Source organism: Myotis nattereri, assembly GCF_964212035.1.
Source record: "Myotis nattereri genome assembly, chromosome: 12".
Taxonomy (NCBI): Eukaryota; Metazoa; Chordata; class Mammalia; order Chiroptera; family Vespertilionidae; genus Myotis; species Myotis nattereri.
This window is the reverse complement of record NC_138087.1, coordinates 82,457,203-82,477,475: the sequence shown is the minus strand read 5'-3', so window position 1 is coordinate 82,477,475 and position 20,273 is coordinate 82,457,203. Positions and strand designations below refer to the sequence as shown.

The 20,273-nt window shown below is 70.2% G+C and overlaps 2 protein-coding genes across 4 annotated transcripts in view; both read right to left on the bottom strand.

Annotated features, from left to right (window-relative positions):
* Positions 1 to 1,890: 1,890 nt before the first annotated feature.
* NRARP (NOTCH regulated ankyrin repeat protein) lies at positions 1,891 to 2,352 on the bottom strand (the record flags this gene model as incomplete). Its single annotated transcript, XM_081102900.1, has 1 exon — positions 1,891 to 2,352. One exon carries the CDS (start codon positions 2,350 to 2,352, stop codon positions 2,008 to 2,010), a length of 345 nt encoding a protein of 114 aa, XP_080959026.1. The 3' UTR covers positions 1,891 to 2,007.
* A 4,739-nt stretch (positions 2,353 to 7,091) lies between these two features.
* EXD3 (exonuclease 3'-5' domain containing 3) overlaps positions 7,092 to 20,273 on the bottom strand; it is a 49,637-nt gene continuing 36,455 nt past the window's right edge. For all 3 annotated transcript variants that reach the window (XM_081103478.1, XM_081103479.1, XM_081103480.1), the window contains 5 exons: positions 19,972 to 20,025; positions 19,673 to 19,804; positions 9,027 to 9,117; positions 7,656 to 7,691; positions 7,092 to 7,452 (listed from right to left, as the gene is read on the bottom strand). In XM_081103478.1, the coding sequence (XP_080959604.1) occupies positions 7,154 to 7,452; positions 7,656 to 7,691; positions 9,027 to 9,117; positions 19,673 to 19,804; positions 19,972 to 20,025 (612 nt within the window). In that variant the 3' untranslated portion in view covers positions 7,092 to 7,153. The remainder of the gene's footprint in view (positions 7,453 to 7,655; positions 7,692 to 9,026; positions 9,118 to 19,672; positions 19,805 to 19,971; positions 20,026 to 20,273) is intronic.

Here is a 20,273-nt window from a genome sequence, read left to right as displayed (position 1 = left end):
TCACCTCTCAGGCTGGGGGTCAGGGAAGAGCTCGGAGCAGAAGTTCCCCCGCGGAGACCTCAGCGGCTCTGCAGGGAGCGGAGGAAGCGCTGCGCTCAGGTGCCCCCCGCGGTCCTGCGTGTGGCCCACGGGGGCAGAGGGGTCCGGGCCGAGCCTGGAGCCGGGCTCCGTCGGGAGGTGAAAGCGAGCCATGCACTGTGCAGCCGGACCCCGGGGCCCAGCCCAAGAAGCACCAACAACCCTTTTGCTTTTTAATATAAAAAGATCAATGAAAAATTTATTGACAAATTTCCCACGCTGGGCTACAGGATATCGTACACGCGGGGATGGGCTGCAGACTTCATCCAGTTAGAAGATCAGACCGGGCCCACACACAGCTTCCATAAGCCTAGACAGTCTTGACATTAATTAACATAATTAAAACGTTATTTGCATCTAGAAAAAAATATACAGAAAAACTCCTTGTGGAGCAATCTGTGCCTCCGCCCCGAGCCTGCGGCCCGTCATCAGCATGTTCTCCTGACGGGCTCGGCCGCAGCCAGGACGGTGAGGCCGACCGGCAGGGCCCCCCACCTGTGTCCTCAAGTGCCCCCCATTTTCGCAGGGAGGGTCAGCAGCGCTTCCACCCAGGGAGCCTCATTTAAATGTGAATAATTCAGTCCCCTTTTATTTCTCGGGATCCAAACAGCCAGGGGTGTGGGGCTGCATAGGAAACGGGACCGAGGGGGGCCGGGGAGGCCTCCCCGACAGAGAGCGACGCGGAAGCACCGCCCCCTCCCCCCCTCCCCCGCGGCCGTCCCGGCCCCTCCCCCCCGGCAGGATTTTGGGGTTCGAATCGGGTTCCTGAAACCCCGGGAGGCCGAGGAAGGGCAAACAGTCCTTCAACTCGGCCATTAGCACAAGCGATTCACAGTCTTATAGGCATTTTATAAAAATATAAATATGGGTACACTGTTGCCTACACAACGCCCTTTAAAATGGGGTTATAACCAAGATTCACAAAATACACCTAGCACTTGGCTTACAATGTTAATAGTTTATATTGTCATAAATGTTATGACATATAATCGTGGCAAATCCATTTACTTTTTTTAAAAAGTGTGCAACCGACTGTTCACTCTCACAGGGCTCGAGACCAGGGATGCCCCACCCCCCATCACCGCCCGCCCGGCGCCCAGGGTCCTCCCGCGGACTCAGCAGAGAACCAGGTTTGGGAGGCGGCCTTGGGCTTCCCGAACTCACACGGAGCCGTGTGTGTGAGAAGGGGGAGGGGGCGGGGGGCAAGAGAGGGGAGAGGGGGGAGGGGAGGGGGCAGGCGAGGGAGGGGGGAGGAGGGGCAGGGGTAGACGGGGGAGGGGCCAGGAGGGGGAGGGAAGCAGCGGGGAGAGAGCCAGGCGAGAGGAAGCAGCAAGGAAGGCCGGCGGGCGGTGCTCAGTGCAACCCCGAAAGGACAGACTCAAGTTTTCAGCTGTGAGACCAGGAAAAAAATGCATCTTCCCCCGTAACCACGCGCAGTGTTTCCCAAACGGAAAGGAATCAAGCGCACGAACCTCACCCACAAATACAAACACACACGAGAAATAGTTCCGAGCCCCGGCCACCGCGCGGCTCTCCTCCGGGGCGCGTCGGCCGCGGTGCTGCGGGCGGGGGCGCCCCGCGCCCGGCCTCCCCGCCACCCGCCTCCTCCTCCGGGGCGGCATTTCCAGCGGAGGATCCGGTGTCGCGGGATTCCGAACTTGCTGGTCGCCGGACTCAAATTTCAAAGGGGCGAGAGCCCGCGCCCCGCCCCCACCCGCGAGGCCGCGGGCGGGGCCGTGGGAAGCGCTCCTGCCCGGCCCGGGCCGCCAGGGGGGGCGCCGGCCCCGGGGAACGGGCGCCGCGCGGGTCTCGTGGGCACAGGCGCGCGTGCGCCGGACGCGTCGTGGCCGCGGCGCACACCGAGGTAGTTGGCGGGAAGGTCCAGCAGAGGCGACACGCGTGGGGCCCGCGGCCGGCTCGGGGCGGGCGTCACCGGCCGCCGCCCGCGTACTTGGCCTTGGTGATGAGATAGAGCACGATGTCCTGGTGGCCGCCGAACGCCGCCATGTGCAGCGCGCTCCAGCCGTCGCGGTTGGCCAGGCGGATGTCGGCGCCGAACTTAACCAGCAGCTTCACCAGCTCCAGGTTCCCGTCGATGACCGACTGGTGCAGCGCCGTCTGGCCCTCGGGCCCGAACGAGTTCACGTTGAACTCGCAGCCGCTCATGTTCTGCAGCAGCGACTGCAGCTCCTGCGTGTTGCCCCGGCGCACGGCCTCCTGGAAGACGCGCTGCGTGGGCGCCGCCGCGCAGGTGGACAGCTCGGCCTGGCTCATGCTGCCGCCGGGCGCGCGCGGCGGGGCGGGCCGGGCTCAGCGCGGGCGGCGGCGGCGCGGGCCCCCGGCTGTCTCGGGGCCCGCCTGGGCGCATGGAGGGCGCGGCGCCCCCGGGCCCCGCACGCCGCCCCTGGGCGCTCCGGGCGCTGGGGGCCGGGGGCCGCCGCCGCAGGGCCCCGCCGCATCCAGCCGCGCCCGGGCGAGCGGGCGACGGAGGCTGGCGCCGCGCTCTCGGGTCCCTGCTCGCTCCGGCTGCAGTTCCCGCGCGCACCCCGCGCGCCTCCCCACGCGCCGCTGCACTCGCTCGCCCGCCCGCCGCGCCGGGGCGCCTTTTACCGCCTTTATATTTGCATAACAATGGGCATCCGTGACGCGCCCGCCGGCCGCCCGCCGATTGGGCGGCGCTGCGTGGAGGCGGCGCTGGCGGGGCGGGGCGTGTCCGGGGGCGCGTCGGGGAGGCGCGCTTCGCTGCAGGGGGCGCTGGTCGCCGGCCACGCGGGACCGGGAGCCCCCGAGGCCGCGGGCGAGGTCTCTGTCTCGCCGCGCCGCCGCCCCACCCCCCGGGGCTCCCGCCCTCCGTGTCTCCGCCGTCGCCCGCCCACTTTCCCTCCCGCCACCCGGGGAATTCCAGGCGCCCCGCGCGGACGGGACCGGGACCGGCCCGAGCAGAGCGCGACCCCGATGGACCCGCGGGCGACCTGTCCTGGGTGGGGGGTCGCGAGCATCGCAGACCCCGGAGGTCCAGGTGGAGACCCCTTCCGTCTCCTGCTGCGGGAGTGCGGCCGCGACCCTCCGGCCCCCGCGGCGCGCAGCTCAGACCCGCCCAGCCTGGCCGCCGAAACGCAGGGTCAACTCGGGTGACCACTCGACGAACATCTCGGGCGTGTGGTCTCAGCCACGCGGGTCCTTCCCGGGTCACCCCGTTTGTCCCCCAGCCTGGCTGGCTCGCACCCCTGCCCTGACGGAGACCTGGGGCTCCCGGGGAGGAAGCCCCCTGGGGCTCCCCCAACAGCATGTTGGGGACAGGAGGGCCCGGCCAGGCGAGCCAGCGGCCCCGGGCTCTGCTCCCAGAGAGAGCCCTGAAGTGACTCATTCCAAACCATAAACCGCCTTTAATTTACACGGCTCGGCCCCAAATCTCATTAGGGTTTCCAGTTTATGGCCCGGCTGTGGCCGCTGGGGGTGCGGGAGAGGCGGGCTCCTGCAGCAGCCAGCAGCCTGGGACTTGCATTCCTGCAGAAGCTGCGGGGATTCCCCGGGAGGCAGCTCTGGGCGCAGCTGGGAGACCACCCTGTGAGGCCTTGTCTGAGGACGGGCTCTCCCCAGGCCTCACAACCCCGGGGGGGTGTCCCCGCCGGGAGGCTCCCCTGGGGTCCTCCTGGTAGCAAGGGCCCCCGAGTCCCTCGCTCCTGAGGCTGGGGGTCCAGCCGGTCTGCTCGGACCTGCCCCGAGCAGGGGGTGAGCCCAGCGCTGCACTGGCCGGGCCATGGGCATGACATGGCGGTGCCGCGGCCATCGGGAGCCCATCCTGGTCCCACTCATCCTGCGAGGGGGCGCCCCTGGCTCAACAGAAGGCCTGGGGTCCGTGGCTGCTGAGCTGTGAACACCTGGAGGGGGCTGCTGACCCGGCCCACAACTCCCAGCACCGGGACCAGGGCCCGGGCGGCTGAGCAGGGACCCGCCTGCTGCCGGGAACAGGTGGGTGGGGAAGGCGGCTGAGCTCCGGGAACATGTTCAGATGGGCCGAGGCCTCTTCCCCTCGGGCCTGTGTTTCTCAGGCACCTGCCAGGGCCCCAAGCGCCCAGTGCCCTCCCAGAGGTGGGCGTCCAGACGGGCCTGAGCTCCGCGGCTGGAGAAGGGCATCTGGAGGCGGCTGGGCCCGGAGCAGAGCCGGGGGGAGAAGGCCCACTGACCCCCCCACGGGCGTCGGGGTGGGCAGACAAAGGGGCCCTGTGCACGCAGTGTGGGAACTCAGGCGCCACCACGGGCCAGGGAACTGGCAGCCCAGGCGCCCCCCGCGGGGACCGTGTGGCTGGAATGGCCCTGGGGGTCTGGCCCGAGGTTGCGGGCCGCCTGCCCCGGTTCATTGGGGGTACAGGTCAGATGGGCATCTGGGCCGGCCACTGCCGTGTGCCCACGGCCGAGCCCCCCGGCCAGGCTGCTGCTCTGTGGGCTCAGGTGACGCCACAGGGTGGCCTGTATCTCGCTGGTCCGCACCCCGCGGCCCAGAGCTGACCCGGTGCGGCCGGGCTCCCAACACACACGCCTCAGTGTGTGCTGAAGGACAGTCCCAAAGGGGGACGTTTGTTCCAAATGCCCCGGGGGAGGGGGCGGGATCCCTGGGGCTGAGAAGCGTGTGTGAGTGTATGTGTGTGTGTGTGTGTGTATGTGTGTGTGAGTATATGTGTGTGTGAGTATATGTGTGTGTGTGAGTGTATGTGTGTGTGTGTGTGTGTGTGTGGCGGTTTGCTGGCTCTGAAGAAGCCCATACTGGGATGGGGGGACAGACCCACCCTGACCACCAGGCTGGACCCTGTCCTTGGGGGGCGGTGGCCGAGGAGGAGGCCAGAGTTAAAGAGAGACCCCTTCTCCCCCTGGGGACCCATTTTTTGGAGGCTCAGAGCCGTGGGGGTGGGGGCAGGTGGGAGGACATTTTGGAACCCGGCTGGGAAGGTCTCGCGGGGAGGGCAGCGCTGATGGGGCAGCGGCAGAGCCGGGCCGAGGCCTGTGGCCACCTTAAAGGCACTGGGCAGGCGAAGGAGGGCGAACAGGCCGTGGGCAGGCGGGCAGTGGGGGCGGGGCTTCCAGCTAATTCATTAAAATGTGTTGGGAGCGTGGGAAAGAGGAGCGGGTTTCTTCCCAGCAGCCCAGGCACCTGGTAGAGGGGCCGAGCGAGGATACGGATCAAATAACAAACACTCGGCCGGCCAGCGCGGCCAGGGCGCAGGAAGGACGCCCGCCCGCCCGGGCAGGAACTGCCGCAGACAATCGTGGCTCCTGCCCGCCCCGCGGGCCTCGCAGGCCGCCCACCCAGCCGGTGTCTGACCCCAGCTGGGGAAGGGCCGAAGGGAGTGCCCAGTTCAGACCCGCGTCGGGGAGGCCGGAGCCGGGTGGGCTGGCGTGAGCCTGTGAGCCCAGGGGGTCCCGGAGGGACGCGGCCAGGCTGGGAGCAGAGGACGGGGCGGGGGAAGGCAGGCTGGACCGGCCAGGCACCCCCATCAGCTGCCCTCTCCCCTCAGAGTTGTGCATGTGGCAGGGCAGAGGGAGGTGGGGGTCAGACCTGCGGGATGGAAGGACACAGCCTTCGCCCCCTCACGGTCCAGGCCTCCCAGCTCCAGCTTCTGTCTGTCCAGGGCTGGCTACACCAGGGCTCGGTCAGAGGGAGCCCCCAAGAAGCAGGCGGGCCGGGCACCCCTCCTGCTTCCTCCTAACCTCCTAGGGAAGGAGTGTGGTCAGTCTGCCCCAGGACAGGCCACCCCAGCTGCAGAGGGTCCCCCTCCCCGATGGGGTCCAGCTTGCCCGCTCATCTTGGCACCCTGCCTGGCCCTTGGGCTCCGCAGTGCCCATGGGGAGGGGAAGGCCAGGGTTGCTGGGGCGCTAAGTGGGCCGGCACCTGACACAGGAAGGGCTCAGAGGGTGGCAGGTCGCCCATGGGCCCGTGCAGCCCCCGCCGGCACACGCCTCAGTCTGACCCCCACTGGGGCTGCACCCCTGGGGCTCAGGGTCCATGGCCAGCTCTGGGGCAGGGGCTGGCCTGGCATTGCCGGTGCCACCCTGCACTGAGGCCGTGGCACCTGGGCCTGCAGGTGAGCCTGCCCCGGGGGAGACGGGGGCCCAGCACAGCCCCAGGCCGCCGACCCCGGAGGCTTCCGCCCGGGCTCCTGGGCCAACTCTGCTGGGTTTCCGCTCCAGGCAGGAAGGACAGGAAAGGGATGTGATGGGGGGGGGGGCGCATTCCTGGGGCAAGCGGAGGGGGTGGGCAGGGTGGGCGTGAGCAAAATGCAGCCGGGACCAGGCCTGCCACTGGCAGGAACCCCCACTGTGGGCCGCGTCCCCTGGCCCCTCCTGTGCGCCACGCCTGGCAATGGTGCCCTCAGGCCGCCCGTGAGGTCAGCCAGGAGCCCGAGCCTGTTTCCCCCGGAGTGGGCCTAGCAGGTGTGAGGCGAGGCATGAGCACACTGGGGTGCAGGGCCCTGACTTGTAACGTGGTCACTGGCTTCTCTCCCAAGAGGAGGCCACCAGCCCTGACCAGGCGTGAGGGAGGGAGAGCCGGGAGCCAGCCTGCAGAGCAGGGGCCCCTCCTCCAGGGTGGCTGCCCTGCCTGCCGCGGGCACCAGGCGCACTGGGCCCCTTCCCTAGAGAGTGACCCCAGGACAGCACCATCCACGCTCCTTTGAGCGGGGTGGGGGAGGGGGGCCCTTGCCTGGCCAGGGGGCTGGCTCCTGGCGTGAGAAGGCAGAGAGGGTGGGGTGGAGAGGGTGGCTTGGTGGGTGGGCCACAAGCGCCTGGGGCTGGCCTGCCCCTGCCCACCTCAGGCCTCACTGGGCTCCAGCAGACGTGGGAGCCACCACGTCCGGCCCTTGGGCCGCTGCCCAGGCCGTTTCCTCCCAGGCAAGCCCTGCCCGCCCTGCCGCCCCACCCGAGCACAGGGCAGCCCCGGCCGAGGCGCCGGCGCCGACACGTGGAAGCCACTCGGCCCACAGCCGGGTGCCAGGTGTGAGCAAGGATGCACGGCCGGGCCCACGCAGGTGCGGCCTTTTCCGCTTTTATTGTCACAGGCAGGCCCGTGGGCCTGGGCGGCTCAGGAGGGGCTGGGGGCCGGGCCGGGCTCCTGGGAGCCGGGGGGGCCGGCCAGGACGTCGTGGAACTGCGAAGCCACGCGGCCCAGGTGGGAGCCCTCCCAGAAGACCTTGCCGCAGCCCGAGCAGCAGAAGAAGTGGCGCAGGCCTGGCCGCCGCAGCACGCCCGCCGGGACCCCCGCCAGCTGCAGCCGCGTGCCGTTGCCCAGCGTGGCCGGGTCGCGGGCCCGCAGCTCCGCCGCCTCCAGCCAGCGGCAGGGGGGGTCGTACGTGAGGCCCGGCGTCTCCCCGGGGGCGGAGCCTGGGTGGGTGGAGGCGGCCACCTGAGGCCTGGCTTCCCGGCGCCCACCCCTCTCCTCCCCTCCCCAGGGCCCCCCACCCTACCTTCCCCTCGCTCCCACCACTGATCCCGCCAGCCTCTCTACTGGGCCGGACCCGAACCCGGTCTCAGGGCAGGCCAGGTGCCGGGCCCGGGCGTCCTCCGTGGGCCGTCCCAGTGCTCACCTGGCTCCTGTGTGTCCTCGCTCTGGGCCTTGTCACCTGTCAATCAAGGACATCAGGAACCCCTGAGAACAGGGCCCTGGCAGCCCAGCCTCGCCCTCACCCCCGGGGGCGAGGGCCAAAGGGCAGGGGCAAGAGGCGTCAGTGCCAGTCCAGACCCAGCCCATGGGAACGCACACCTTGGACGGTTCTTGGGGCTCAAAGGTCTCAGGCACCAGGGGCCTGCGGGCGGCGGGCGTGTGATGAGCAGATAAGCCATTGCCAGGAGTCCTTGCACAATCGGCACCAGGGCAGGTGGCGGGACCTGGGGCCCTGCTGGAGCTCAGGGTGCCCAGAGACCCCGAGAGGGCTCGCCCCACAGAGAGCCCAGGAGGGCCAGGGTGCCCAGCTCAGCGGCCTGCTCAGCCGGCAGGAGCGGCCTCCCCGCCCTGTGCACCCTCGTAATTTGCTTGGCAAACATTTCCCTACAGCTGGCCCCGGAGGAGCTGGGCCGGGGTCTGAGTGGGGGACGCCCCTCAGCCCATGGCCTCCTGGAGCCCAGCAAGGCCAGGACCTCCATCTGGCCTCTCTGCTCAGCCCGGCCTGACCCCGGCCCTTCCCTAGTGGTTCCTGGGGCACTAGACGGGCATGGGTGCGCCCCCCACACACACCAGCGAGAGCCTGGGGGTGACGGGGGGCCCTGCGGAGGGCACAGCCAAGTCCTTCCCTCCCGGGCCTTGACTGGGGTGGACATGGGCTGCCAGGACGGCTCACCCGTGGTGTGGGGGCCCCTACGCTGGCCCCACACTTCAGAGGGAGGCGGGAAGGACAGGAGCAGCTGGGTGGGACGTCAGGTTCCCAGAGAAGCACCCTGGCCTCAGGATGACCCCACAAGAGGGTCCTAAGATGCCCCTTATCCACCCCGTCCCCCCAGAGACCCCAGAGGTCCCTGCATGGCTCTCACCGGGCCCCTCTCCCCGGAGGCAGGAGACAGTGGCCGAGGACAGGGCCCGTTCACCGACCAGCCGGCCACGTCATGGCCACCCTCCTCTTTCTAAGTTTCCAAAAAGGGAAACTGAGGCTGGGCGCTGGGCTGGACCGGCCCTGGCGGGTGGGTGGCTGGGCTTGTCCGGCTCCGTCTGCCCAGGCCCCGCTGGTTCGTGTTGCTGAGGCCCCGTGTGCTCGGGCGGCTGAGCAGCACCAGGCAGGGCCCCCTGGAGAGGAGTGTCCCCACCCAGAGGGCCCTGTGGCCGTGGCGTCCTCTCCTGCAGAGCAGCCTTCGCACCCCAAGCCTGCAGGGTGCTGTCTCCCCACCTGCCCGCCCCGCCTGCACCCCTGCAAGTGAGCCCAGGGGCAGCCAGCAGCGGGGTCCCGCCGACCTTGGGGCACACTCACCGGCGCTGCTGGGGTCTCCCTGGCCACTGAGCCCCACGAGCTGTGTCATCAGGTCCCTGGAGACCTTCAGGTACTGGTCACAGTTACAGGCCTGGGGACAGAGCAGGGCTGAGGGGGGCCTCCTGCCCCCCACCCTCCACCCTGCTCCTCGCAGCTCTGGGTCTGGAGGGTGCTTCCTGTAGACAACACGTCCCTCCCGCTCCCGCTCCCGCTCCCGGCAGGACCCGGGTGCACCACCTCCTGGGAGCCCTCCCTGCCTGCAGCGGCTCCAGGGGGCCCGGGCAGCTTCTCCCGGCTCCCGAGACCCTGCAGGGCCCAGCCACTGCCTGGTGTCCTCCCCGGCCGGCCCCAGGGGGTGCAGGGCCCACACCACGGCTGCCCTGACCCTGCGGCCCATCAGGGGTTGCCAGGGCCGGTTCAGTGTCCAGGCCTCTCTCTGCACCAAGTCCCCGAGGGGTCAGGGGTGAAGTCACGCTGCTGTTGTGCAGGGTCCTTGTCCAGGCCCCACAGTGGGCTCCTGTGAGCCAGTCAACCCGGGGTGCGGGCGAGGCTTGGGGTCCACCTTGCCCTCCCCGTGCAGCTGCCCCAGGGGAGGGTCTGGGTCCCAGGATTCCTTTGGGTGACGGGTGTGGGGCATGGGAGCGGGTGAGGGTCTGCACCCATGGAGACCCGGCTCCTGGGTGAGTATGCAGAGCACACTGGTCAGAGCCCTTCCCGCCGTGGAAAGCGGGCGGGGGGGGGGGGGGGGGCGTTCCTAGGCTGCAGGAGGGACGCCCTCCTGGGTGAGCTGGAAGTGCCCTGGTGACATGGCTCCGGGGCCGGTGGGTAGGCGGTGGCCTCAGGCCCGGGAGCTGCAGGTGAGCCCACGTCAGGGCAGTGCCGCCCTGCCCCCACACACCCTTTCCCACGGCCTTTCGACACCCTGAGCTCCACCTGGGGCCTCCCTGCTGGTCTCCGGCTCTGCAGCTGGCGGGCGGGGGTGGGGGGGCAGGGGCTCCTGGGTGGGTGGGCCGCCTCTGCTGGGGGGACTTGGATGGGGAGGTAGGGCTGATCCCACCGCAGAGCCTCCCCACCCCAAGAGCCTCCTGCCCCCCACTCAGCCTTTGGCACAGGGAGGCTGTGCCGTGTCCCTGATGGCAGGTCTACGGGGCTCTGGGGCCAGGAGTGCAGGCCAAGCCCTGGCTGAGGTCTGGCCTGTGGTCACTCCAGGTCCAGCTGAGCTGTCCTGAGCCGCCTGCCATGGCCCTGCTCTCCCTGTCCAGGCCACCGAGGGACAGGCCACGGAGGGACAGGCCACTGAGAGACAGCAGGCGCAGGACCAACCAGCAGGAGGGGCAGAGCGCAGGCCGGGAGGGCCTCTGTGAGGGTCGCCAGCTTCCCAGGACCCGGGCCAGTGTGCACGCCTGGGCGGGGCGGCCAGCTCACGCTGAGTCACGGCAGCAGGCACACGCGGTGCCATCCACAGGGCCCTGGCCACACCCTCGGGAACCACCGGTGCCAGAGTTCCCACGGCTGGTGCCCACTGTCACCCCGATAGGCCCTGAGAGCCCTGCCCCCACCCCACCGCACCCCACGGCTGGAAAAGCCGGTTCCTGCCCCCCCCCCCGCCCGCCCCTGCTTCCCACAGCAGACCTGGCACCGGCTCCCCTGCGGCTCTGGCTCCCATACACTCCGAGGTGCTGCACTCTGCCTGCCCACTGCTGGGGGGCCGTGGCCCCTCGCGCGAGCCTGTGCCCGGCCCCGGAGGCTCAGGGCTGGGCTCAGTGCCCGTCCACCCAAGGGCTCTCTGACACCCAGGGGGCAGCGGCGCCTCTGGCCTCCCATTGGGAAGAAAAGGGCGCCTGAGGGACTAACCTGCCCAGTCCCAGGGCCCGGCGGCCAGGACCCCGCACAGCCCTGCTGGCCGAGGGGAGTGTGCACAGGGCCTTGGAGCCACCCCACCTCCTGGGGCCCAGGCAGACCCCAGCCTTGGGCAGAGAGACTATCCAGCCCCCCCCCCCCCCCACCCAGCGAGGAAGCCTGAGGGCAGGGCTGGGCTGGCTGCCGCCCCCAGAGCCCGGCTGGGAGGGCGGGGCCAGGTGAGTGGGTAGGAGGGGCTGGGAAGGCTGCTGGCTCCCAGTCCCAGGGGTCCGCCTGCTCTCCTGGTTCCCACGGCTTGGCTGGGAGGCGGCAAGCAGCCAGCACCCGCCCAGTGCCGCCTGACTCAGGGCAGCCCAGGGACAGCCTGGGGCCGGGCAGGAGCCCACGTGCGGGGCCACCACGAGGGCCGGGCCTGGGTACTGCCAGGGCCCCCTGGTGCTCTGCCCCTGGAGCCCCCGGGCCGAGGAGGGTGGACGAGGGCTGCTCTGGCCACTTCCCTGGAGGTGGGTCTCGGGGCTGGAGAGGGTCTGAGGTGGGGCCACAGCAGGCCCTGGAAGACCTGGCCGTCCTCCGCGGCCGAGATGTGGGGGGCCACAGCTGGAGGGCCCAGAGGGGTCAGTCCCAGGGGCCAGGGAAGGCTACCCTTAAGCCGACCGGCTCTGCTCGGCGCCAGAATCCCAGCCACACCTGCAGGGAATGGACCCGGCCCACGAGCCAGGGCTGACCCAGAGGCCAGGTCACTGCCTGTCCCGGTGCCCACCTGCCCAGAGGAGCTGGTGTATGGGTGCGGGTGGGGAGGGCTCTCTCGACAGGCTCTTCCCAGAGCCCCCTGCCCTGCCCACCACTGAGTGCAGCAAACTGGACCCCCTGGGCCCAATCAGCCCTGAGCCCCCAGCCTCACTGGGGGGTGCAGAGGCGGGGGGTCGGTTATGTGTTGCCCTGGGTCCTGCTAGGCAGGGGCATGCGACAGCCATGCTCCCGAGGGTGCTGGGTGCTGTGGAGGAGCCCCTTGGCAGGAGGCCCTGGCCCGTCCCCCACGCCCCCAGCACCTTCCAGCTGGGGCTGGTCAGAGGGGCCTCCACTCTGGGCCCAACCCCGGCGACTCCCCGGGAGGGTTGGGACTAGGACCCCGCCTGCCCCTGCACTCAGCCTGGTGCCTTGGGGGTCCGCTCTGGGGTTCTGCCCCCACAGCAGGAGGAAGGGCGCTGGGCTGAGCTGTGGCTGCTCCGGGTAACGGCGGCTTCTCGTTCATTTGCAGGAACCTGGCGGACAGCCAAGCGCCAACGTCGGACGGAAGCACCCCCCGCCCCCCGCCCCAGCTCGGCCTCAGGTGGCTCGGGCACCTTCTGAGTCGCGTCCCAGGTGCTTCGGGGAAATGGGGTGCACGGGCGCCTCAGCTTCTGGAGACGCGTCCCAGTCCCCAGGGGGCTGCCCATTTGGTCCCTGCTGAGCCCCCACCCCCGCAGCCAGGGCTGCTTGCCGGAGGCCAGAGGGTCCGAGGCCTCTCCCAGCAGCTTGTCCACCTTGAGGCCCACCCCCTGCCCTCCAGTCCAGACATCTCAACAAATGGTGCTGGGCTCGGGGCTGGGAGGGAGGGCTGGGATGCAGGCCCTGCCTGGGGGCCTGGGTGTCGCCTGACACCTCACTGGACGGGGCGGGGCTGTAGGAGGAAGCCATCAGGCGCCCAGGCCTGGGTCTGCTCCACACCTCACTCTCCCACGCCGGCCCAGCAGCAACCTGTGGGCCCAGGCCATCTGCTCCAGAGGTCTCCTCCGCGATACGTGTGTCGCCCAGCTTTGCCCCGGAGACCCCGCTCGGTCCCACGTCCCCGGGAGATGCTGGTGGGGGCGGGAGGGCCGGGGAATGTGCTCTGGCCGGCTCTGCTGTTCCCAGGACCCCGGTAACAACTAGGTCCCCCAGCCCTGGGCCTCGCCCTCAGAGCCTGGGCCCTGGGCTGGTGGCCCTGCAGGTCCTCGCTGCGCACACCCCACCCCCAGGCCCGGAAGGTCTATTCCCACAGGCCCAGCCCCTCCCCCGCCGGGCCACTGCCCATCCCCTTTGTGGGGCAGGACAATGTCTGCACAGAGCGAGTGGGGATGGGCCTCGGGCGCTGTCAGCACAGGGCAGGTCCCCCGGGGGCACTGGGACCCCAGGAGTCCCCGGGGGGCCAGGTGTCTCAGGAACATCATGTGTATGGGCGAGCACGCCAGCACCCAGCACGCCCGTGTCTGCCTGTCTCCCTGACCCCATGTCCGTGTGAGCAGCCAGGACAGATGCCTCTGTGCCCTCACCGGGCAATGAGGGGTGTGTTCCGAGCGCTCGTTTTTGGGGTTCGAGGAGTCCTAGATAAGCGCGTCTCCGAGCAGACGGAGAAGGGGAAGCTGCATCTGGGACTTTCCCTGACAGGCTGGGCTCATGGCGTCTGCAGCCTCACAGGGCTGGGACCCCAAGTCTGGACCTCCCCCAGCTCCCTGGGCCCACCTCCTGCCCCGGGACAGGAGGGCCACCTCACCCCGACTTCCTGGGAGTGGAGCCCTTGGCCTAAACCCGTAACACGCTGCCGAGTGGCTGAGCAGCAGCAACCAGCAGTGGGGTCCCCAACGGCCATCGGGGGGTGAACCAGGCGCCCCCGATGGAGGGGGAGGAAGGGGGCTGGCAGGGGAGGACAGCCCCGTCTTAGCTGCCCTGGCACAAGGACAGCTGGGGCCTGACTGGGAGGCACTGCCCGCCCAAGGGCGCCCCTGCCAGGGACACGGCAGTGTGAGGGCGACCCCAGGGCCTGCAGGCCGGGACAAGCAGGCAGGCCTCCTACTCGCCCCTCCCCCCAGGAGCTGTGGCCCCTTGAGCCTCACTCTACAACTGTGCCACCTGGAGACCCAGGTGTGGGGCCAGCAGGCCCAGGGCGGCCAGGTGAGGCCGCCGGGGACAGGCACAGGCCGCTGCGGGCTGTGAGCCACGGGGACAGGGCGGCCTCCGGCCCCAGCCCTGGACCTGCCGCCGGCCAGCCAAGGCCCCTCCTGGAAGAAGAGGCGAGTGTCCCGGTAAAGGGGGCAGTGAGCTGCCTGAGGCCGCACTGCGGCTGCACCTGCGTCTACACCACACCGGCTCAGAGCCGCAGCGCCCAGGCCCAGGGCGGGTCGGCCACTGTCCCGGGCGCAGCAGGCGGGCCTGGGACCCATTTCTCCAGGACGTGGTCACAGGGCAACCACCTGTCCTGGGTTAAATCAAACAGAATCGGGGCCAGACGATGCCCTCTGACCCCAGGCCCTTGGAGGAAGGGGGGGCGGGTGAGGGGTCGCCCCTTGCCTAGAGTAGCCCCAGGCGGCACATACCAACCCCTCCCTTGGCCCCCCCAGTACCTCCCAGGCGGCACATACGCACGCCCCCCGGCCTCGGAGCGCCACCCCCCCGCCCCCAGCCTCGGAGCGCCCCCGGGCGTGACACCCCTCCCGCTCCAGGAGCCCGGAGGCGCCCGGGCCGGCTCGGACCGCGCAGCCATTCCCAGGCGGGGGAGGGGCGGCGTGAGAACCCGCCGGCGGCCGTGGGAAAGCGGGGGGAGGGGCGCGAGGGCGGGGCGCGCCTGGGAACCGCTCCCGCCCCCGCCGGCCTTTGAAAGGGCCACTCAGGGCGCCAGGAGATTCAAAAGCAAACGGCCGCCCGCCTGCCCGCCTTCCCGCGCCCGGGGCCACCCCCTCCCAGGCTGCGGGTGCGGAGAGGCTGGGGGAGCCGGCAGCCCGGGGCCTGGACAGCGTCCGGCTGCGGGACCAGGGGCGGCCCCGGGCTGTCCCCTCCCACCGGAGGGCCAGGCGCTCAGGCAGCAGGTGGCTGGCCCGACCCAGGCCCCGCAGCCCGGGGCTGAGCTCCTCACCGTCTCGCCTGCCGCCCACTCCCCGGGGCCACCCCGGTCCTCCATCCGGGTCCAGGGAGAGAGAACCCCAAGGTGCTCCTCCAAAGAGCCTCAGTGAGACGGGGCCAGGGGCCAGGAGGACCTCCTCGGGGGGGCAGCACCTACCCTGCCAGGCCAGGCGGGGGGTGGGGGTCGGATGCTGCAGGAGCAAGGGGGACGGGGCCAGGGAGGCTGCACAGGGCTGAGGGGAAAGGGGGCCGGCAGTGAGCAGGGTCAGGGGTCTCCTGCCTCCCGGGGCCGCGGCGTTGGGCCGAGGGCCTGTGCCTCTCACATGGGTTTGGGAGACCGGGAGGAAGCAGCAGTTGCTGCCAAGCCCAGCTCTGCCCACTTCTCTGCGGGACCCCCCAGGGCACCCAGGAGGGTGCGGGCTTGGCTGATCGGGCCTCCCCCCCGCCCCTCCGCCCAGCTGGCAGGGGCCTCACCCAGAGGCATGGCTCCCAGAACCTGCCGGCCAGGCTGCTCCCACAGGGACTCTGACAGCCTCAGAAGGTGGGGGAGACTCACGCCCACAGGGGGCCCTGCTGCCTGTCAGACCGTGGGTGGAGTGGTCACTGCCTGGCAGACCCCTTGGCCACCTTGAGGCCCCTCCCCCGATTCAAACCACAGCCGCCCATGGCCTGGGCCCTGTACCTGCAGCCCCTGGCCCGTCCCACCTCCTCCATCCAGGCCCAGCAGCCAGCAGTCTGCAGGGTCAGCCCGTCACCCCCCGTCTGAGGCTGGCGGCCCTGGCTCCTGGGCCCACTTCTGCTCTGGGGCTGCAACTGTTCCAAAGTAAGAAGAGTGCCCCCCACCAGATGCCACCCAGGCCCCCGGGCACCCCTGCCACAGGCCTGGAAGGGCCGCTCCATCCTAGGGGAGCAGCCACGGGCCTGGGCACATGAGGGGCACTGTGGCCGCCAAGACGTGATTTAGCTCCAAGGCTGCGGCGCCCTCACCCCAACCCTGGGCCTCAGGGTCCCACAGGCTGATGGTGCCGCCCCCACCCCTGCCTGTTAGGCTGCACCAGCCGCCCATCAGCCCTGCCATGGGTGTGGCTCCAGTGGGTGTCACGGCTGTGGACAGGCCGGACACCGACCACGGGTGTCACGTGCCTGCGGGCCCGTCTCCCCAGCAGCCTGGGCAGCGCGTTGCTCCTACGCTGGGCGCACCCTGTTTCGACTTTAAGCTTGCCACCCGCTCGAAGTGGACGGGGCCTGTGTTCACGCTTTCGTCAACGTCCAGGGTGCAGCCGGAGAAGCCTGCCGGAGGCCCCGAGGGCTCATGGGAGCCCATGAGAATCACTCGGGACAGAGGTCCAGAGGGCAGTGGCGCTGCCTGTGGGTCTAAACCAGGCTGGGGACCCGCATGCCTCCCTCCCGGGCACGGGTTTGGGCCCCGGGGAGGACGCACGAGGGCCGGGCTGATGCCAGGCCGTGGTGTCCAGCAGCGGCTTCGGTGGGAAGGGCGTGGGTGTCAGCTGGCTCAGTGCCAAGGCCCTTCCTGAAGTGGCTGGGGTTGGGTCAGGGCCACAGGAGCCGGGGCGCCCCAGGATGGTGGGGTCCAGGTCCCCCAGGGGCCATCTGGTGGGACCAGGGTTCCCTGACAGGGGAGGGGCAGCCGGAGGCCCCATGGACTGTAGGGAGGGAGGGCCGGGGGCCTCGTGGGATGAGGTGACCAGCCTGGCCCACCCGCTGCCGCTCCTGGGGCTGTGCTGACCCTGCCCATTGGGCCATCGTCCCAGCCGGCGTCCAGTCTGGGGCACTTGGGGCCCAGCCCCTGTGACTCTGACAGCTCTGGGGCCTCCACGCCAGCCGCCCCGCCGGCTGCTGACCGGCCTCTGGGCCCCAAGGCCCCTCCCTCCCGCAGCCTTTGTGCCTGTGTGACCCCAGGGGCACCGAGTGTGGGAACTGGGCTGGGGGCCTGAGCACAATGGCCGGGGAGGGTGGGGCCAGCGCTCCGAGCCTCTTCCTGCCTGTCCCTCTGTCTGGGGTTGGTCGTCAGGAGAGGCAGGTCTCTGGGCTGGGGCCGGGCCAGCACGGGCATCCCACCGCCTGCCAGCCTGGGCTCTGGGTGTGGGCACTGGGGGCAGCTTCCCGGAGTCCCCCTCACATGCCTCTATCTGGGGGCCCCCTTCCGGGGCCACGTAGCTGACATCCGGGACCCCCTCCCGCCAGGCTGGGCGCTCTCACCGCGGGGGCCTGAGGGGCAGTAAAAATAGACGCCGTGCCGGCCGTGTCAGGGTTCGTGCGTAGGCTTTTTTTTTAAACTCAAACTTCTTTGATAAAATATTTTCCCATGGACGGCACTGGGAACGTGCTCCTGGCAGCGGCCGCTGGCGGACAGTCCCGGGCCCGATGGCCAGCTGCGGGGCCGCATCTCGCCCTCCGCCCATACCCGCCCGCGGCTCGCAGGGCTCCCCGTCCCACCGCTCCCACCGCCGGCGGCCTGGAAATCGCCTGCCCGTGCCCAGGGCACCCCCACGCGCAGCGGCCACTGCGGGGGGTCAGGTGCTGGGCGCTGGGGGTGCAGGGCTGCAGGCGCCCCTGCCCTGCCGCCTCGCCCACCTTCACGCACCCCGGGTGCCGGGCACAGCCCGGGCGGGAGGCCTGCTCTGGGAGCTCGTGCGCTGAGTGCGTTTCCCTCTGGGAACGGCACCAAAATAGCAGAAGGAAGGGAAGGGATGGAAACGACCGGCGGGAGCTCTCCAGGGAGGCGGCCGGCTCTGGCCAGGGCGGGGCAGGGGCTGGGAGCCAGCATCCAGGGCACTCAGGCTGGGCTGGGGGTGCGGGCGGCCCTGCTGCGGACACAGCAGAGGCCCCGCGGGTCAGTCTGAGGGTGCGCTCTGCCGCCAGCGCCCTCTGACGTCCAGACAGCGGAGGAGCAGACCCAGCCTCGTGCGTGCAGTGCGGGTGGGGGCAGGGCCGCCTCAGCCTACCTCCTTGGCGCACCGTGTGGCGCCGGTTCTGGGAGTTCTGGGCCTGTCGGCGTCCCCCTGTGAGGGCCTGGGCCCCCGGCCGCCCTGGGAACAGCACCTCCCGGGCACTGGGCAGGGCGGCGCTCAGCTGTCCCCAGCTGCTGCTGGGAGGGCCACACAAGGGGCTCGGAGCAGAGTGGGCTGGGAGCGAGGCCTGAGGCCGCCTGGACCCCACAGATGCCCCTGCCACTGGGCAGGAAGCTGCTGCTCCTGCGACAGGGACCCGGCTCTGGCCTCAGCACTAACGCACACAGCGCGCCTCCCCCTCCCCTCCCCACCCCCTCCGCCTCCCTGGTCACTAGGCGGGGTTCAAGTTAGAAACCCTGGCTTCTCAGAGACCCCCTTCTCTGCTCACTTGGCCCTGTCCCGCCTTTCTGGGGGCCTGTGGATCCTCCCAAACACCTGCCTGGCACCCGGGGGTCCTGCCCGGGGCCACCTGCCTGTTTCCTCTGGGGCTGAGCCCGCTGGGAGCTGTGGACAGCTGTGTGCTTCAGTGGCTCCCCAGGCCCGAGGGTCCCCACTTCCTGACAAAGCCCACTGGGTGCCATCGCCTGCTGCCCAGGCAGCGCCAGCCCCCACTGGGGCCACGCACACAGGTCTCTGCCTGAGAACCCACCCCCTCCCGCGTGGCCTCTCATGCGAGTCAGGGCAGCTGCACTGTCCCCACCTCCTCACCAGTGACCACGTGCAAACGGGATGGTGGCAGGGCCCCCGCTGGGCAGCGAGTTGGGGGCTGAGGCAGCCCAACCCCCTTCTCGTGTCCCCACCCCCCTCCCCACCAGCCCCAGGGCTCAGCCTGAAACCTGGGAACCTGGCCGCACCCGTCAACCCTACTGACCCTCTGCCCTGCGGCGCCCACCACAGCTGCACACAGCTGCACGCCCTCCCCTCCTGCCCTGTGGCCAGACACTCCGAATCCGTCCACTTCTGCCGAGCACTGCCTGCCCCACAGCCACTGCGGGGCCACCAGGGGGAGCTCTGCCTCCCAGGGGCGGAGGGTACAGCCTCCTGACGGCCCCTCCAGGCCTGTCCTCCAGCTGATGGACATCAGGTTGCTCCCCAGCTCACGCTTCCCAGGGAGCCAGAGGGGACTTCCTCCCAGCTCCCCAACTTCCTGTTTTCTCTGAAGCTCATTAACGCGCCTCCCCGCTTCTGGGAGGCCCTGGGGCCTTGACAGCACCACCCCCCTCTGCTGCACACGGAGGCAGCGAGGCAGCGACAGGGTTCCTGTCCCCTGGCCGCAGGGGAGGCCGGAGTGGCTCCGCTGCCTGTGGCCCCGTGGCCCCGGCAGGGCAGGGCCCGCCTGCCACAGGCCTCCCCTTCCTTCCTTCCTCACACTCGGAGGGGCGGCCGGAGGGGCTGCTGCCGTAACCAGCCCGAGGCGGGCGCGGCGGGCCTCTCCTCATGGGGGCCTGGATTCCAGAATGTTCTGCGCCAGGAGGCCTGGCCCAGCCCGCAGGACCAGCTGAAAGGCTGCACCCCCTCAGCCAGACAACCCCCAGGCGGGCAGGGGCTCAGCGCTCAGAGGCCCGGGCGCAGGGTGGGTGAGTCAGCACAGGGCGCCCGGCCCGACCCCTTTCGGGTCTCGACCCAGGATCCAGCCCCACCTGGGATTTCCTCACCCGCCTCCGGATGTCGGGTGGACCCAGCCAGAGAGGACTTCCAGGCTTCCTTCCCTCCCCCCGAGGCCCTCGAGGCCGCCCGGCGCAGGGCAATCCAGGTCTGACAGACATCATCGCATCGGAGCAGCTCCCTTGCCCGCAGCCCGTACCCACCTGGCGTGGGGTGTGGGGGTCGGGGGGGCAGAAGAGGAGAAAACGACGCAGTGGCGACAGCTCAGGTGAGCAGAAGCGCCAAGGCAGGTGGCCTTGGTGTCCAGCCCCCTGGCAGGACTCCCGGCCCGAGGCCGGCCAGGGCGCGACTCACCTGGCAGCGGCTGAAGACGTCTGCGAGGGTGACGCGCACGTTGAAGTGTCTGAGCACGGCCTTGGCCTGCTGCGGGGCCTTGAGGCTGCAGTCCACCCAGAGACAGCGCCCAGCCCCGACCTGGGACCGGAGCTGCGGAGAGATCGGCGCTGAGCCCAGAACCGCCCCGGCCGCCCTGCCCCCGGCCCCCCAGCCCTGGGCCCCCGAGCTTCCCCTCAGCCCACCAGGATGCCAGAGGGCCGGGGCCCACAGCAGAGCTGTGGGGGGCGCAAGGGGTGGGGCCCGCAGGGGGTCCTCACCGTGTGGTATGGCAGCCCCGACGTCAGGATGATCCTGCCCTCCTGCCTGGCCACCTGTGCAGGAGGCAAGACCACCTGGTGAGGGCACCTGCCCAGGACCGGCGGCTGCTGTCCCGAGGTGCCTCTGCCCGGGACCAGGGCAGCCGTGGGCCCTGCAGCACGAGGCCTGGGAGCTGCCTCTGTGTAGATTTGGTCTCAGAATCATGCAAAGATTTTACGTGACTGCAGACAAAATTAAATTTAAAATGCAATCTCTAAACATCCAGGGGAGGCGAAAGAAATGAGCCTCAGAGAGAGAGGTG